Source organism: Ostrinia furnacalis, unplaced genomic scaffold (genome assembly GCF_004193835.3).
Source record: "Ostrinia furnacalis isolate ACB-3 unplaced genomic scaffold, ASM419383v2 OfSCF3127, whole genome shotgun sequence".
Lineage (NCBI taxonomy): Eukaryota > Metazoa > Arthropoda > Insecta > Lepidoptera > Crambidae > Ostrinia > Ostrinia furnacalis.
The window spans coordinates 28,849-48,365 of NW_021133366.1; the positions used below are offsets into that span (position 1 = coordinate 28,849).

General features: G+C 39.5%; 1 protein-coding gene across 1 annotated transcript in view; it reads left to right on the forward strand.

Moving 5' to 3' along the window:
* Positions 1-19,517, forward strand: part of LOC114357302 (atrial natriuretic peptide receptor 1) — a 46,001-nt gene that overhangs the window by 21,072 nt on the left and 5,412 nt on the right. The window contains exons 8-18 of the mRNA XM_028310847.1: positions 514-649; positions 1,807-1,898; positions 4,921-5,062; positions 7,872-7,956; positions 8,835-8,952; positions 12,498-12,507; positions 12,938-13,089; positions 14,682-14,858; positions 16,474-16,630; positions 18,031-18,189; positions 19,140-19,323. Coding sequence (XP_028166648.1) covers positions 514-649; positions 1,807-1,898; positions 4,921-5,062; positions 7,872-7,956; positions 8,835-8,952; positions 12,498-12,507; positions 12,938-13,089; positions 14,682-14,858; positions 16,474-16,630; positions 18,031-18,189; positions 19,140-19,323 — 1,412 coding nt within the window. The remainder of the gene's footprint in view (positions 1-513; positions 650-1,806; positions 1,899-4,920; positions 5,063-7,871; positions 7,957-8,834; positions 8,953-12,497; positions 12,508-12,937; positions 13,090-14,681; positions 14,859-16,473; positions 16,631-18,030; positions 18,190-19,139; positions 19,324-19,517) is intronic.

Genomic DNA, 19,517 nt, shown 5'->3' on the forward strand with positions numbered 1-19,517 from the left:
ATTATATTTTATTCAATTTTGTGTGAACGTTATGAAAGTCACATGAATCTGATTTTCAATAGATTATCTATAATATCAAGTGTCTTCAACATTTTGCGTACACAAAGAGAATAGAAAATCAAATTTCGGTGACGGTGAGAGGCAAACATACCAAACTACATACCAAAGTAATTTGCTAATAGGTAGAGACACATAAAATAGTTTTACCAGAACAAAACATGTAGGTACTTCATTGCTGTCTAAAGGCTGTCAATTTACGTATTTGAAGGTAAAAGCAAACAATAATGGCACCAGGATTAATTCACAAAATAATGTGTTTCTACCGTAATCGTCATAAATCGTATTTAAAGGAAATCAACTTTCTGTACACTACTAAAATGCATGTAGATTACTGAAAACAGCCATTAACGAAATTAATAAGGCTTTTTTAATTTAGCTTTTCATAATTAGGTAATTAATTATAGCCATTAATTGAAGTAATTAACGTATAATTTCACATTTGTTTTTTATAAGGTAAACTTCTTCATCGGTGCTTTCTACGATGGCGTGTACCTGCTAGGTATGGCACTCAACGAGACCCTGACCGAAGGTGCTGATATTAGAGACGGCCGAAACATCACGCGCCGCATGTGGGGCAGAGACTTCCACGGTGAATATACTCCATCCAGGTTTCTTCTGCTTTTTCAGCTGCACTGAATGCTATGCACCGTTGATGAAGCATGTTTTACAACATGAGGGACTAATGAGGGACGCGCTCAGAAGTCAGAACGTAGTGTTTCGCTTTCCATATAAAGTGATTGATGTATTGTAGAATATGTAGAGCTTGATATTATGGATCCGACCATTTTCGAAACGCAGCATTGTGGGCGCCTGCTTCAGGGGCCAGAGGGCTTCACCACTAGTAAGCGCGTTTAAAAAATCTATGAAGATTTTAGTTCTTGAAAGTATCCGCTAGGGTCGCTGTACAATCCGTCATACATTAAATTTTTTTAAGTAGTCACTAGTGAAGACTTTTGATGTAAACTTACACTAACGCCCGTATTCACAAACATTACTATGAGGTCTCACAGTGCGCGTGGACGCACAGGGTGACACACGAACCAATAACAGAGCTCTATTCAACGCTGTGCGTTCGATTTGCTGCTTCACTTAAGCAAGCATCGTTTGTGAATACGGGCGTAAGCCCACTGTTATGATCAAAGAGTTCTTACAAATTTTGTTGCAGGATTTTGTGCCTGCAAAATGAGATGTGAAGTATTAGAAATAACTTAAAACATAAATTCTTAGAGGTCATTCATTGGGTTTCTAAAGCAAACAATAAGTGTTTAAAAGCTTAGAAATTATTGGCTATCATCTACGTTCACATTTGGCTATCATGTACATCCCCGTTTACGGAATGTAAAGAACAGTTCGCGCGCGAATTGAATGCAGACTTTTTGGAACATTTTGTTTCTGGCGCTCTGCATTTCACTTGCGCGTGAAGAGCACTCAATGGTACAGTCGAGTTCCTAACTATTTAAATATATTGGTAATGCCAATGTTTCAAAATATTGTTAGCGTTAAAACGAACATTATATTTCAATACAAACTCAAACATCAATAAAATGAAATAATAATAAAAAACTGCGCTACTGCGCTACAGTATTTTGAAACATTGGGCACTGCCAACATATTTATGAACTTGACTGTACCTACTTAACTTGTACATAACTTAGAACTCGTATTCACCTAAGTATTAGTACTTTAAGCTACTTTGCAGGGAAGAGTGTTCCCGTTGGATTGAATAAAGTGTACCTATTCGGGCAGGGATCACCGGCCACGTGCGCATAGACTCCGTCGGCGATCGGGATGCGGATTACGCGATACTGGACCTGGACCCTGTCACGGGAAAGTTTGAGGTAAGTACTTTAAAGTACTTACTACTGTAATAAATTTTTGTCGCTATTTTGGAAATTGAATAAAATCTAAAAATGTAGGTAGATAAGTTTATTCTTTATTACCTAGATTTTTTAATCGACTATAATAAATACTAAGACTAAAATAAATGAATTGATTTGATTTAATTAACATCAAGGTGGTTAAATTATTGTTCTATATGGAATGCACAGGCGAATTGGTATTGACTTCGAGTGCATTACCGCAGCAAAATTTTTGTAAATGTTTTGCTTTAGAGAGTCGAGAGTATAGCAGATAATTAGTCCATCGTGAGCAGAAATTTGTCCACTAATAGCAAAATTCGTTCAAATTATAGTTTTAAAGTTATTAGGAAAAAACAGATTTTGCTGGGGTAATGTTTGAAACATTACCCTGGCAAATTTTTTTTTTGAAAGTCGTTCTATCCCGGAACCAAATACATGGATAGATAGCTTTTGTTGCGTAGTAATTTGTCCACGAATAGCAAAATTTGTTCGTGTTCCGGTTCTCAAGTAATTCAGAATTTTGCTGGGGTAATGTTTTGTGATGTCCCAGATCTCGTAAATGGCTCAACGCAGAAGTTTGAAAAAAATACCAATGATAGACCTTAATATGTCCAAATGAGTTCAAGCATTAGTCATTAATTTGAATGATAAACACTAGTGTAATGATTTCGAAAATCAGATAAAACGGATTTGTGAGTAAACCAGTACTCTTACAATCGAATAAAAAGGTGTAGCATCTACCCTTGGTACACCTTTATAATCACAGTAAATATAAATGATGTGGCTTTGCGCAAAAGGGAGATTTTTAGAAATTTAATTTATTTTAACAGTCTTACTTTCGTGGCCGAATACGCAATTCCCTTATAACAAGGGAACATGGCATACAATGGACAAATTAAAATGTTCCTTGAATAAGCTATCCTGTTAATTTCAGCTTTATATTATGACTTAAAAGAAAGTTATTGAACTGCAAAAAATATCAGGAATTCTTCTATAAGCCAACCAAATTATAAAGGTCACTAAAAAGCGACCGTTCCATACATAAGGCTTGCTATCTTAAATCAACGGTATGATATCGAGCTTTCGTCAGTACAGTTGCGATGCGAACAAAGGTGTTGTGTTGAGTTGAGAGGTCAGATTATTGAAATAATAAAACGAACATTTAACTAACTAACAAACCGGATCACGAACAAATTTTGCTATTCGTGGACAAATTACTACGCAACAAAAGCTATCTATCCATGTATTTGGTACCGAGATAGAACGACTTTCAAAAAAAATTTTTGCTGGGGCAACGTTTCAAACATTACCGCAGCAAAATCTGTTTTTCCCTAATAACTTTAAAACTACAATTTGTACGAATTTTGCTATTAGTGGACAAATTTCTGCTCACGATGGACTAATTATCTGCTATACTCTCGACTATAAAGCACAACATTTATAAAAATTTTGCTGCGGTAATGCACTCATTGACTTTAATATTCTGATCCCAGATGGCCAGATTATGGGTATTGCAAAAAAGATTACCCCCCTTATTATTAAAAGTTACACCCTAGTTGAACCCGGAAATGTCATTTTAATCCAGTTGCTCATCCCGGGTGTAACTTTTTAATAATAAGGGAGTAGAGTAGGTATAATAGGTATCCTTACATTTTAATAAAATCTAATATTACATAAGTATTATTATGAACGAACATGTAGTAATATGGAGAGCTTAAATAAATGCAGCAACTGCGTAGGGGTTGCTAATAACACTCGAATAGATAACGGTCTTGGCTCGCTTAACAAGATTTTCATATTGTAGCGCTTGTAACCCTCAGCGGAGAACCCTTCCACGTCTTTCTTTATGGTCCGTTAGGGCCTCTCTGTTCTACTGTATGGCCCCTGAATGGCTTACACGATTTATGATTATATCTTATTAGAGCTTGCCTAAAAAGAGAAATGTTTTTGGAATGTTACGATAGGTATTCGGCAAAACATGGTCAGCATCATGATTTAATGAAAATACTTCAAAGGCTCTCAAAAGTAAATATAAACAAAGTACTTACGTAGGGCAATGTACAATTATTATCTTAATTTACGAGTAGATCGTCCGTAAAATATACAATTTTCAATTTTAAAAGTTACATTTATTTAGCGAGTCTGCTTTTAATATCTCGGTTTGCCATCAGCATGTTAATTCATTCCCATTTTAATAATATAATACTATTAATTTTTACTGAGGTAACGCAATAATAGGTAAGGGTAAAACTAATGGTTTTTAATACATAATGCAGAGATATTTTTCTCAGAATCATCAGCATTTATTTATTACGTGCATGAATTTCGTCCCAGCGAATTACAATACCTTCAGGAATTCAATTTTGTATTTTCATCAATGACGAATACCGTTCCATCGGCACGAACCGTATTGTTTGTTTGCCAGAAAATATCTTTTTAATATTATATAGAGGAAAACTTTGTTTGTTTGGTTGTAATGAATAGGCTCAAAAACTACTGGACCGTTTTTAAAAATTCTTTCACCATTTAAAAGCTACATTATCCACGAGTAACATAGGCTAAATTTTATTTTGGAAAAAAATAGGGTTCCGTAAAATATGTAGATAATGTAGTCCACGCGCGCGAAGCCGCGGGCGGAAAGCTAGTTTGAAATAAAATAGAGACGGTATAATTCGTCGATATGATTTGAAATTAAATTTATTATTGTAGATTTTATAATTATTTCGTAATTCACAGAGACAAAAGTTCAGCTTACAAAAACTTACATACAGGGTCAGTTGGTACCTAGGTACATAATATTTGCAAGCCTACTTACTGTTTTACGTGGACTGCATAATTCGACACTTTCAAAGTAGATTACATTGAAAGTACCTAATAAAAAAATAATAGAGTTAGACAGATTATAGTCACGGTGTAGGACTAAGCCCAGCAGTTGACTGACGCAGTTGACTGACGCAGTCTGCTGATGATACCATATTACTTACCCGTAATTTAATCATAGGTGGTGGCGTTTTATCACGGCCTCAACGGCAGCTACAAGCCGGTGGCTGGCAAGGCCATCCATTGGCCCGGGGGCCGCCGCGGACCCCCGCCTGATACGCCTCGCTGCGGGTTCCTTGGGAACGACCCTATGTGCCAAGGAGGTAAGTGTACAGTGAAAATGCTAGTTGTCATAGTTCTAGGGAACAATAAACACTTTTTAATAGTTTTAGATTTGCTCTCACAATACTACAATGAATTGGGTAATTGTCACCAATAAACCAATAAAAAAAAAAATATATATATCTTTGGACAATCTCACACAGCGCCATCTAGCCCCAAAGTAAGCAATTAATAAGCTTGTGTTATGGGTGCTAGCTTAACGGATATACTACTTATATACTTTTTTTTTTAATTTTTAAATACATACATATTATACATAGTAACACCCAGACCCGTCACAGAAATTAAAATTCACCATTTCAATTTCTGCCCGGCCGGGAATCGAACCCGGGACCTCTCGGCATAGTAGTCCGTTCTGAACCACTACACCAAACGGCCGAATAAACTTATGTACTATACATGTACTGTTTTTTAATTGGTTTTTGTAGCAATATAAATGTTTTACAGTCATCGTCCCAAATTTTATTTAATTTCGTTTTACAACAGTTTATTATATTACTAGCGGCCGCCCGCGACTTCGTACGCGTGGATCCCGTTTTACCCCCCTCATCTATATTACGCGGTTTAGATTTTTTCATACAAATGTTTTTTCCCGTTAACTCCCGTTCCCGTGGGAATTTTGCAATATCCTGTTGTAACTAAGCTTTTAGTTTACTAAGGTACCTGCATGCCAAATTTCAAGCGTCTAACTTAAGCGGTTTAGATTTTTCATTCAAAAGGATTTTCCCGCTAATTCCCGTTCCCGTGGGAATTCTTAAGTATCCTATAACCTGCCCAGGAGTATGAAGAATAATTGTACCAAGTTTCGTTAAAATCCGTCGAGTAGTTTTTGTTTCTATAAGGAACATACAGACAGACAGACAGACAGACAGACAGACAGACAGCCAGACAAAAATTTTACTGATTGCATTTTTGGCATCAGTATCGATCACTAATCACCCCCTGATAGTTATTTTGAAAATATATTTCATGTACAGAATTGACCTCTCTACAGATTTATTATAAGTATAGATGTAGATTGTAGAGATACTATGAAAATTAAGCTAAAAGACCTTAATTTCGTCGTGGTTTCATTTTAAACCATAAGACTACATCCAGAGCGGACTCTGAAATTTCTTATAGGGTATTTACTTAATCCCTTTAAATAATATTAACCGCAAGTCATTTGATGTAGACTTAATTAGGTATCTGACTAAGTAATGAGCTATCGTACATTTAATAGGCAAAAGGAGAATAATTAAAGAGCTAGTTTTAATGGGCGACTCCATCGAACCTTTGATGTATTGAGTGACGTGAAAATTTATCGGAAATAAAATCTCAAACAAAAGAAAAATACTTAAACAAAATTTTCTTCGAAAGAATTCTATCATACAGATTTCATCGAAAAACTGTTCGCAGTAATAAAAGTAATCAAACGTAGAAATAGTTTCTGCAAATACTCTCCAATTTCGTTGTTCAGTAAATAAAATATCAAAATGGGTAAACTTCGGAGTAGGTATTTACTGCAGCAATAAAATATTAGATACCCAAAGTACGGCCAACTAGCAGCAATACAAAAGGTCGATACGACTGTCGAGTTGACAATATATTCTGTCTCTTCCCATCTTGTGTAATTGTCGTAATGTCTCGTTCTCCCGCCAAAATATGTCAAAGTCAGACGGGTTCACCCATGACATTGGGTTTGTTTACATTTGGTATCGCTTCTCGTTGGACGTACTTTTACCGGTGTTTTTTGTATGGATTTTGACATATTTTTGTCGTTTGTTAAAGTCAAAATATGATGGTGCAACCCAACCTTACTGTAGTAAACTCAACGGGTTGTAGAGTCGCGCCCAGTGAGCAGTGCAAATTGTATGTTTCAACTTGATAGGTGTTTATTGTCCAGACCATTGCACAGTACTCGCGTCCATCGGGTCTTCATTATTTATTAATTAACCACATCCATTTGCCAGTTCGGGCGTAACATATCAATAATTGAATTCCTGGACTGGTCCACATGATTTATTTATTAAATAAATTAGGCTGGCTGTTTTTATGATTTAGGTAGAGTGAATAATAGTCTGTATTTATAGATATTGAAAACCAATCTTACCATATTATGCGTTTTAAAAGTATTTAAAGGAAGGTTTCAAAATATTTTTCAGAAGTTCAGGAACAGCTTTAAGCACTCTCGTTTTCATTTCTTTAATGCTATGTATACAGTAAGTAAAACGTAAAATAATCAAGCATTTCATTTGTATTTTACTACGTAATTTCTATGGTAATGTGTCGCGATAGTTCATAATATAGTCGTAACTATCAGGGTTTAGGAACCCCGCGTGATTCTGTCTGTATACGCTTCGTATGTCATAGTTGCTTCAAATTTATTGCCTGAATATCAAATGATAGCGTACTCGTGTTGGTAGATATAGCAAATACGCGTATGGTAATCCGACTGAACTATGTTTTAGCAATATGCTTGGTATAATGGGAGGAGGCGAATGGTAATTTCGGACCACAAAAATATTCATTATTCACAAAGGGTTTATCGGAAAAATTCCGTGAAACAGAGAACATTGACTTGCAACTAAAATTGTTTGGTTTTGGAGTTATAAAGCTACGTATTATCTTAAAATTGTGGCTCATTTTATAAACAGCTGTAAATATAAACTGTTGTAAAAGTCGGCTGGTCGTACATCATCCTTTTAATTAAGTTCTTTCATAAAGTTTAGATTTGAAGCGCTCGCCGTAACACAAATGAAACTACCGCGATGAAGGTGTAATAAATTGTTTTTTTCACGCTGCTATTAGAGGCTCAAACAGTTATAATTTACTGTTTCATCGGACTGGCTATTTTCCTAAGCTTTGCAGTCACGGCCGCCTGTGTGGCGTACAAGTAAGTATAATAATTATAATGATACAGTCCGCCCCAATGAATTTGGATATCTTATAAATAAAAGAAAAGCTTTTTTTCCAGATTGCTAATGTAATATTGGCGCGGACTGTGCAATCATGCAACGTTAAATTTACATGTTTCATAGGCCAATTTAAAGGTTATACGAGGTGTGTCCCGTAAGTGGGACATTAAGGTTATTAAGGCATTTTATACCTAATTGGCGTGCTTCATTTTGCATGAGCAAGACCGATTAAATTCCCGAGTGTCTTAGCAGTCTCATAAAAATGTCCCACGTAAGGAACACGCTTCGAATGGCACGCGACTGTCAACTTTATTTGTCTGCAACAAAATTAGTTTTGAAAGTCTACGTCCTCGGAAGGCGGCAGCTAACGAACTATGCAATTGATTTCTTTGTTGTAAACTTTCCTTAATTAATTAGATACTCGAAAGTTTTGTAGATACTATTTATTGGAAGCGTTAGTCTGTTAGAAGTTAACGAAGGAAACTATGTACCGCTTTTCTTCGTAATTGTGGTAATTGCTTTATCTTTCAGTTTCAGTCTCAGTAAAGATCGAGAATGATTCTTTTTTGCAACCATTTCATCAGATAAAATCTGCTCTGTTATTATGATGTTTATTTGAATATGCTTAGGTCCGTACCAAAGAATTTTCCAATGTCCTAAAAATCTCACTCACTGGCCATGCACATAGGACAATGCGGCAAAGTACAATAGTTTTGAACATTAACATGTTAACAGCAACTTCATGAGCAATTCACGCAGTTATGGTAAGCACTTTAGTTGCTTTAGTCATATGACTACAGTGGTACATATTATAAGTACCAATACATATTATAAGTGTTCATAAACTTCTAAACAGGCAAGCACGAATCGACGCGGAGTTGAACAACATGGCTTGGCGGGTCCGTCCTGAAGAGGTGCTGGTGGAAGTGGGCACCGGGCTTGGAGCCAGCCCAGCGCTGCACAGCATCAACGAGGTCCTCAAGGTAAAGCAAATAAATACATAGTACAGCATACGATGGCACAACTGACTGGCCATCCTAAGCTGCATCCCACTTAACATCAGGTGCGATTGTGGTCAAACACCTGCCTATGCATAAAAAAAAACTTTCCCTTTGGCAATGGCAATAAGAAAAATCTAGAGGTAAGTATCTACCTCTATTCTGATGTGCTGTCTGATGAAATAAAAATAAACGTTTTGTTTATTTCATTAATCATTTTCAGATACACTAATGGCTCTCTTTATTGTAGGTAACTCTATCGCTGGAGTGCCTATATGTGATTGATTTTTTTCAATGAAAGCCTATGATCCTATTACGTAACTAGCACCCGTATTCACAAACGATGCTTGCTTAAGTGAAGCAGCAAATCGAACGCACACCGTTGAATAGAGCTCTGTGATTGGTTCGTGTGTGCTGTGCATCCACGCGCACGGTGAGACCTCAATACTCAATACTCAATACTTTTATTGCATAACCACATTAGCATTTACATTTATAGATCTTACAATTTAGGCAGTTATACAATGTGGACCTCATAGTAATGTTTGTGAATACGGGCGTAAATCCATGAAGTGGTTTTAATTCCTATCCCTTAATAAATAAATATCTTAATAACAATTGCCAGTGTCTGTTGTCTAGGACAGAATACAACCTGTACGTATAGGTAAACTAATGTAATGTAATGTATAGGTAATTCAATAAGATGGAATTAATTTCCAATGGACGCGCGCGATTAAAGGTGTTTCATGTACGCAACACATATGTGACCATGTAGTTCCCTTTTGATTGAAAGTAGTGTCGTTAATTAAGTAATTGGGTAAATTGGTCGTGTGTCCCTTTGCTGTTTGTTCCGCAGTCGCCAATTAAATGGCTACGGGAAATTTATTTATTTATTTATTTACAACGACAACAACACTACACTGTCATCACAGGACATCCCACTGCGACAGCGAAGACAACACATCAACATACACAACGTCAAATACACAACTAGAAACCACCTACGTATACAAACCTACACATAACATATAACAAATAATGATGCCTTTGTAAATTCACTCAGAGTACAAGAAAAAATATCAATTTTATCTGAAATTAGATTGAGAGTGGAAATGGCGCGCGTCAACGGCGCTTTATTGAGCAGGTTAGTCCTCCCGCGCGGCACCGCCAGCAGCGCCGGCCGGCGCCGCCGCCACACGTACCGGTCCGGGGCTCGCAGCGCGACCCGCGCCAGAATGTCCGCATCGCATACCTTCCCTCGGATAATCTTAAAAATATACAGTGCCAGCGCATGTTCTCTCCTCACCCTCAATTCATTATAACCCACCATTCCTAACACAAACAACGTTGGATACATTAGTGGGTAAAAAGGATATACTCCATAAAGCTTTTTGTATAGGTGCCTAGTAAATTTATTTTGAACCTTTTCTAACATAAGCGTATATTTAGCTTCATGTGGTGCCCAAATTACCGAATTAAATTCCAGTTGGCTTCTCACCAGTGCGTTGTATAAGTTGATGATCGCTTTAACATTCGTGAAGTTTCGAACACTGCGTAGAATAAACCCTAAATTTCTAAATGCCTTCTTACAGACATTGACGATGTGTTCCCGAAATGTCAAACCCGTATTAAGCCGAATTCCTAAATCCCTAACTTCAGTGACTCGTTTTAACGGTACACCTCCTACCTCGTAAATATGTTGTATTGGGGAACGGGTGCGAGTGAAAGTAATTATGACACACTTTGAAGTGTTAAACTGTAGCTGGTTGCTTTTGCTCCACGCTACCACTCTGTCTATGTCCCTTTGCAACTTTTCGCAGTCTTCGGATTTTTTTATCTCGAGGTATAGTTTGAGGTCGTCAGCGAATAACAGACATTTCGCGTCTTTTACGACCTTAGGAAGATCATTGATCATCAGGATGAACTCGAGAGGCCCTAAGTTACTGCCTTGACTTACTCCAGACCTGGTGAAATAGGGTTCTGACCTATAACCTGTATACTCAACATACTGCTGCCTGTCTGTCATATAACTAGCGAAAAAATTCAGCAATTGGGGGGCGAAACCGACACCGGCCAACTTTTTAAGCAATACGTCGTTATCGACCAAGTCGAATGCTTTTTTAAAATCAAAGTAGGCGGCGTCGACCTGCCCCCCCGCATCCACTATTGGCGTAATGTCCGCCATATAACTGAGAAGATTGCTGGTGGTACTTTTTGCCGGCCGGAACCCATGCTGAGCGTCCGAGAGCTGTGCACTTACTTGCGTAAATATAGTCTTATGTACTATAGATTCGAGTATTTTAGCTGGCGTCGATAGCACTGCGACCGGCCTATACTCGTCCACTCTCATTCCAGATCCCCCCTTGGGCACCGGAACGACCCTAGTTGTTTTCCATCTGTCCGGAAAGATCGACCCTTCGAAACATTTATTGAAAATGTAAAACAGCGGCTCAACCAGTACCAATCCACAATCCTTGAATATGTACGGTGGTATGCCATCCGGGCCCGCGGACCGCTTGGGCTGCAGGCGCTGCAGCGCGCGGCGCACGTCCTCCGGCCGCAGCCGGCCCAGCTCCACGCGCGCTGCGGCGTTGGCGCCGCCAGCCGCCTCCACCGCTGCGCTCACATTCAGTTCCGCGCGCTCCGTACTGTACACCGCGTGAAAATACCTAGCAAACTCATCCGCAATCTGTTGGCCCGAGAGTATCTCACCGTTGTTCAAGATCGTTTTTGTGCCAGTATTACCTCTTTTGGATTTGACGTAGTTCCAAAAAGATTTTGGATCGTCTCGCAGGTTATGTTGCACTAGTATTTCATGTTGCGTGCGAGCCGATTTAATCTTTTGTTTTACCCTGGTTCTTAGTTGAGCGAACGCGTCATAATCTATTTTCATCCTACTCTTTGATTGAATTGAAGATTGAAGCGAATAATCGATTACTACGGTCCACGTTTCGAATCGAGTGGTGAACGAGTGATTTGAATGTGGACTCGATTGCTTTGTGTCGATTCTGTTGTGATTTCGGAGCGTTCAATCAATACGCTGAATAGGTTTTTACCTTTTCCCCATTTTTGTTACAAAGATGCTACAGATTATGTTAATGCGGATACAATAAGGATTACCGGCAGATACAATCGTCTTACTGCGGAATATGGAATCCCGCTGATCTAAATTATAATATCTTGAAACGTTATCTACTGGAGATAAACAATTACTCTAACTTACAAGGAATATTGGAAGCTTTATTGATTTTCACTAAAATAATGGTTTCGTTACATCTACGCCGTTAGGTAACAGGTGAGATTTTATAATCGACGTATCTCGCAAACCAATTATTAGATAATTTTACTAGAGTACTCGATAGCGCAGAAGTGTGAGCGAAACATATGGACAGCAATACATTCCACTATTTTTTAAAGATTATTAGCTATTTGTATTGCCCAAATTACTAATAGTCCCATTAGTCCCTCGTGTTAAGTTAAATAAGCTTGTGTTACGAGTGGACTCACCACAATTATTATAGTCGAGCGGCGGTGGGATTCGAACCCGTGTTCCTCGGACCTCGAGTCGGCCACTCCGACCCCTTCACCGTTCGGCTATCGTGGCTTCACTTGCACCCGCAAGTTGTCGCAAACTGTAACTTTTGTTCGCTGCTCCCCTCGGTTGTGTTTCGATCAACTTCGATCTCTCAGGCTGTTGACTCCTATAAACGCCGTAAGCGGCGTACATCGTTACGCATAGGCCGTATCACAATGCTTACTAGAAATGTACTGTTGCGGTCTCCTTTAGACAATGATGTTAGTTTATGGACACTATGGACGTCGATAGGAACGTTTGCCGCTGACGTTGTACTCCACTATAGCGTTTATTAGGACTTCATAGCCTCACAGAGAGTCTTTGCCGCGCTTCCAAATGCTGTACCTTACTATCTTCTACAGCTCTCCTTAGGATGGAGCGCCCGAGGCAACAACGCGACGGCTTCTGGCCTCAACACGCCCTCTCTCAACCTCTCTTCCTTCACCGTAGGCCTGTACAAAGGCAACCGGGTAGCCGTCAAGAAGATCCACAGGAAGAAACTCGACTTGAACAAGAAGCTGTTGTATGAAATAAAACTGGTAAGATTGGAACTATTCACATTTCCTATTCAGGATTAGCAATTCTGTACCATTCTTCAATTTATCCTCATGATTACATCGCATCTCGTGCGTTTTTACCAGAGGTTAATGAAAACTTAGCTACCAATTCTAAATAATTTTTCATTTGTGCTGACTCTACGCTATGCTATAATTGTCGATTTTTCATTTGTGATGACAATCAACTTTGAAGAGAAGGATGCTAATTTAACTCGATATTGACTGTTGACCTACAATCCTACATATCACATAATGGAAAACAAACACGTAACGGTAATATTTTAACCAATTACTTTCCCAACGAGGCACATTAGCAAAACAATAAAATTGCTATTTATGTGACCTATTTAAGTGAATGTAGGTACTTACTACTCGTATACTGTCAACGCGTTAACTGTTCTTGTAAGGTAAGGGAACTTCTAAAAAATCATACAATACCATAAAAAAGGAATTTTATGAACTGACGAGGAAAATGTAAACGTGTCAATGCAGTTGTTATAACTTGTTGTATGTTGTATAACTATTTGGTATTCGAAGCAGTTGGGCCATCAAAGTAAAAATGTTACTTAGGTATAGTTAAAATGGTAGACTGTATAATATTATAATAATACCTAACTACTCTCAAGCTCTAAAAAAATATTTCCTTCACAAAGTTTTTCTTAGTCAATTAAGTAGATTGGAACCTCAATTTAAGCAAAAAATGCCTGTTTGGAGAGTCATAATGTTAAATCATTTTGTCCCGTAAGAAGTTTACATTGTTTGAAAACAGCCCGAAAGAAATACGTAGGTAGGTATTAATGAAGGACGTATTCATTATTATTAATTGCATATTCCTGGTCATAAGGTTTATATTTTCCGCACATAAATAATATAGCGGCCGGGAAATGTATTTTATATGGCCTTAGAATCGACCTTTACATGGAAATGGTAGAGGTAAAAGGTATAAAAATACCTACTCTAGAAGACAGAGCATTGACTTTAGAGGGTAAATGTACTTAATTCAAAGTCGTAAACTTGTTTAAGTACGTGTGAGAAATGTACAAAGAACCGGATACCTTTTTTGTACGTTGACCTTCCATATCTTCATCAAAACTAGAGTAAACTACTAATGCCCGTTTTCACCAAAAATCCCTAATTTTTAAGTGACCCCTATGGTAACACATACAGGCATTTGTTTTTATAGGGGTCACTTAAAAATTTGGAACTGATGGTGAAAACGGGCATAAGTCTGCCAGGAGTGTCCATACTGGGATACTTCATAATTTATTATGCTTTACTAGAGTATGTATTTAAATTATTTTGTGTCATCCTCATAATCTTTACACCTATGGTACAAAGTAAGTACGTTTTTTATGCCCAATATAATTAGATCAAATCTTCCATTTACCTGTGGTTTTGAGAGGGATGTCCTCCTGCAGTGGAAACTAACGGCCGTTTTCACCATCAATCCCTAATTTTTAAGTGGCCCTTACGGCAACACATAACAAGCATTTTGTTTTCATAGGGGTCACTTAAAAATTAGGGATTGATGGTAAAAAAGGGCATAAATGAACTAATGATGGTTTGAACGCAAGGCCCGCAACGTATCGCATGAGAACACGGTGCGTTTCATCGGCGCGTGCGTCGACTGCCCGCTGGTGTTCGTGCTGACGGAATACTGCCCTAAGGGCTCGCTGAAGGACGTCCTGGCCAACGAGGAGCTGCAGCTCGACTGGAACTTCAGGACGTCGCTGGTGCATGACATTGTGCAGGTCAGTGGGTGATTTCTCTTTCTTCTTAGTCGGGCACTTGTCAGAGTGGTCGTGGTTGCCTTGACGAGGTACACTGTGGAGTGTTCGGTGTCATCTCCGAGGCTAGCTCTCCTGGCGATGTGCTTCCATTTCTGACGGTTAGATGCGTCGCGAGTACACTGAACCATGGTGGTCTCAGGGTTGTGGACTCGAGGGTCCTGTAGTGGAAACTAAATGACCTGATGATGACGAACGCAAGGCCCGCAAGGATCGGCGCGTGCGTCGACTGCCTGGTGTTCTTGCTGACGGAGTAGGTACTGCCCCAAGGGCTCGTTGTAGGATCTTCTTGCTAATGAGAAGCTGCAGCTCGACTGGAACTTCAGGACGTCGTTGGTGCATGACATTGTGCAGGTCAGTGCGATATTAATTTTAGTATATCTTGAGGTTGAGAGAAAAGTATCCCGTAAAAATATTTGTTACAGTTTAGAGTACAAGATAGTTCAAAATCCAATTCAAGCATCTCGAAGTTAGAATTATCTAAACGTAGAATTACTTTATATCACGATAAAATGAAATTATGAATAGCCTTTAAGTAGCTTCTTTGCTATCATACGAATAACAATCTCGAATTGGATTACCTGTTGCACTGTATTCGGATTTTACTGTTATTATTAACAACTAACTTCACTGGACTGACCGCATCAATCCACAGTTTATTATATCTGAAGCTGTCTACTCAAATCTCTTCGCTCCACATTAAGTTCACTCAACAAATTACATATCTCACCAAATCGCTTTTGCCTAAATTCCATAAACCATAGGAATGTTGAACTGATTCCATGACGCGTGGGTGCGAGGTGTCATTAGTTTGGAATTGAAACGGTACGCAGTTCTCGTCTCAGTTGATTACGGGCGATAATAGAACGAAATTAAGCTAGACTAGTAGACTGACATTAGGTAGGCATACGTTAAATAAATTAACTAGGTACATCATATTTAGAATCTGGTTTTTAGTGCTGGAAGGCAAAAGAACAAGCATTTGACTGGGACGGGCGATAGGGTTATCGCCTTTACACCTTTATTGGTTGTGATTGTGACCATATTCTCACAGAATTCACAGAAACGGTATGCTTAGGAAGGCTGTAATGTTATTGTTATGTCGTTATACCGAGAAATATTTAACTCTGATCTAAGTTCATGATATTATGTTATGTTATGTTATGTTATAGAGCCTCAAGCGTAGGTATGTTGTTTGTTTCTAAGTTTGTACCACGCGTAGAGTTCTGTGCTGTTTTAATTCTTGGCGTCACTTTCATTATCGTTCTTTAATCAAGTTCTTTGTTCTTAAAAAGTTAAATACAGTTCACGTAGTGAGAATGAAATGAAATGCTATTTAGAATAGTAGGTAGAGTCTTTGTGTAATTGAGAGACTTGCAATGCATATCGTTTCATTGACATACCGGTCCTTGTGGAAATCCTTGCGGGAGGCCTTTTTCCAGCAGTAGACGTCATTTGATTGACACGAACGAACATCCTACTTTTTAATGTAAATTTAAACACGCATGCATAAATTGGAGTATTTTTTATCGTTGTACTAAATGGCTATTTTGAATTACTATTGTATAATGTTTCTTAGGGAATGTGCTACCTCCACGGCGGGCTCGGCGCCCATGGAAAGCTGCGTTCCTCCAACTGCCTCATCGATGGACGCTTCGTGCTTAAGATCTCGGACTACGGGCTCACCACGCTGTGCACCCCCACCGACTTGATTAAAGACGACACGTACTACTACAGTAAGAGCCAAAGCACCCGATGCGATGCGGCGCCGCATCGCAAAGATTTCGCGTAGATTTAGGTCATATATACTGTGATTTAGCCTAGATTTAGCTCATATATACTGTGATTTAGCCTTATCGCGCGACGCGGCGCCGCACCGCTCGTGTGCCCGCCATAGGAGGCCTACCGGACTATTCTTACCTATCGTTCTCACCGCTGCAACTGCTGTTTAGCCAGGATCTTGACCGCTATAAAAACTCAACCAATGAAGGTCAAGTTTGTCCCGGGGGAAAGTGAAACTGTCATTGGACTCGCAACGAAATTAATCAGAAGAACATAGGAGGAGTTCGAAGTTGAGGTTCGACTTCCCTCCACAGATAGGAGGCATGTAGCGATAGATAGGCTCCTTGCTTTCTGGGGGGATCTAGGGTGGTTGAAGTAGGAAGATAAACCACATATCACGCACAATGGCCCAATCAAAGGCTTTTCAATTGCTCTCCAAAAGTAACTAGGTATCTAACCTTGCTCCATCTTACTTTAACTTTAACAAACGTCAAAAATCTGTCAAACTCCATACATAAAACACCGGTAACCGTTATAGTTACCGTTAAAGTTAGGTTGTGAAACTCAGCCTAAATGTGACAATGCAGCGACACCGCTGCGTCGTCGCACCGCCGCCGCAATGCATCATGTGCTTTGGCTCTTATTATCTCTAATGAATTCGGTCTGTGGAAGTTAACGCTTGATGTCGTAGATGAGAATTCGAGGTAAACGGATAATGTGTAGTAATTAAATCTGATAAAGGTACTCTCGGTATTCGTGTCTGAGTTCACATTTCAGAATAGACTAAAAGCGTATTAATGATTACGCGCCTATGTTAATTCCTTTTGATAATAATCGCTATTTGATAAGGCTGTATTATTAATTCCTTTTGATAATAAATTGCCATTTGATTAGGACTGTTCGAAATCCACTGAGTCGTTATGCCAGTTTATAACTTTCAAAAAATGATAGCACACTTTCAGAATCATTTTTAACGCTAACGATCGAAGAAGATTGTTAGCATGTAAAGAAAGATTTGGAGATTTTAGTTTAGATTTCATTTCAAAGTAAAGCTCCGGCGGTATTAAACATTTTTTTTTCCGGGCAACTTTTTCCTGTTTGTTTCGTAATAAGACGTAAGAATAACAATTAGTAGATCGTTTCATCCACGAAGACGCGCCCCACCATTCTTCTGCTAATGTTTTAGTGTTATCGATACACGCTAAATCATCTATGAGTGCACACGCACACTACAATATTGACGCTCGGATTGCTCGGATCAAACTCCCCGCACCCCGCGCTTCCCTGGACCACGTCTTCGTGGATGAAACGATCTACATTTTTGCTAAGAACACCTTTAACTCCAACTTCTTAGAACTGCTATGGACAGCTCCCGAGCTTCTCACAAGCAGCGTGTACCCGGGGGCGGCGGCGTCGCTCAAGGGAGACGTGTACAGCTTCGGCATCATCCTCGAAGAGATCGTGCTGAGAGCCGGACCCTTTCATCATTATACGCCCTCTTTATCGAACAAAGGTAAGAAGGCAATTAAGAACTTTGTACTTTCACAATATTTCAATTCTATTCTAGTTGGAGCTTGCTTGTGTTTTGATCTTTATAATGAGTTTGAAATGTTTTCATTGCCTTATTAAAATTTTAATTAACTATCTATTAGCATTCCGTAGCCGTTTTAACCGTTCTATCTCTATCTTCCACAAATACACTGTTTCTTCCTTCCTAGCTTTAGGAATAGAACCACTAAAATGTGCACGCGAGTCCTCGCCACCAATCATGTCATTCATACATGTCGCTATACATTTGTGTTGAGTTAGCATCACAGGCGTATTTTTTTACCACCAAAGCAAATTCCCCTCTTTCTCCATAGACTGTGTTCTCGCGTAAGTCGCCGCCCTGCACTCTGTTTCTGGTCTGGTCTTTTCTGCGTCCTTCAAGACCTGCACCTTAGTCCTGGGCACCGCTTTAGTTGCATCACTGAGACAGGTTCTCAGTTCCCACTGTCAAAGGAAACCCTCGATGTCTCTAGAAACAGTGTCCCACACCCGCGTATGTGCCCGCGAATCGCCACTTTTCAGACTAGTGATGCAGTAAGAGAGCGAGTCGCCGCTAAAAAGCGGTGCTAGATGCTGATGACAGACCTTCAATTTACCCCGTCAAAGCAAATTCCTCCCTATCTCCTTAGAAATAGTGTCCCGCGTGTGTGCGCGCGAATTGCCACTTTTCAGACTGGTGGTAGAGAGCGAGCCGCTGTAGAGTTGTGCTAGATGCTGATGACATGCACGTTCCTATCAAAGCAAACTCCCCTCTATCTCCTTAGAAATAGTGTCCCACGTGTGTACGCATCAGTCACCATCCGGCTAATGGTATGCGTGGGCGAGGCAGGCGCCGTGACATGCCGTTATAGATTTGTGTTGGGTGCTGATGACATGCCAGTTCTTGTCAAAGCAAACTCCCCTCTATCTCCTTAGAAATAGTGTCCCGCGTGTGTGCGCGGGAGTCGCCGCCCTTCAGACCAGTGGTGTGCGCGGGGGAGGCGGGCGCGGGCGCGGGCGGCGGAGCGGCGGCGGAGCTTCTGGACCTGGCCGCCCGGTGCTGGACGGAGGCGCCCGATGACAGACCCTCGTTTGACACCATCAACGCTACTTATATCAAGTAAGTGACCAGTTCATGTGGGACTTAGAAGAGGCCTTTGTCCAGAAGTGGACGTCTTTCGGTTGAAAAGTAGTGCTAAACGAAGATTCACCAAAGCCGGCGTGTATAGGCGCTCTACATATTTTTGAGACATATAGTAAAATACGATACCTTTTCTCAATAATAATGAGTGCGTGAGTGAGATACGAACGAGT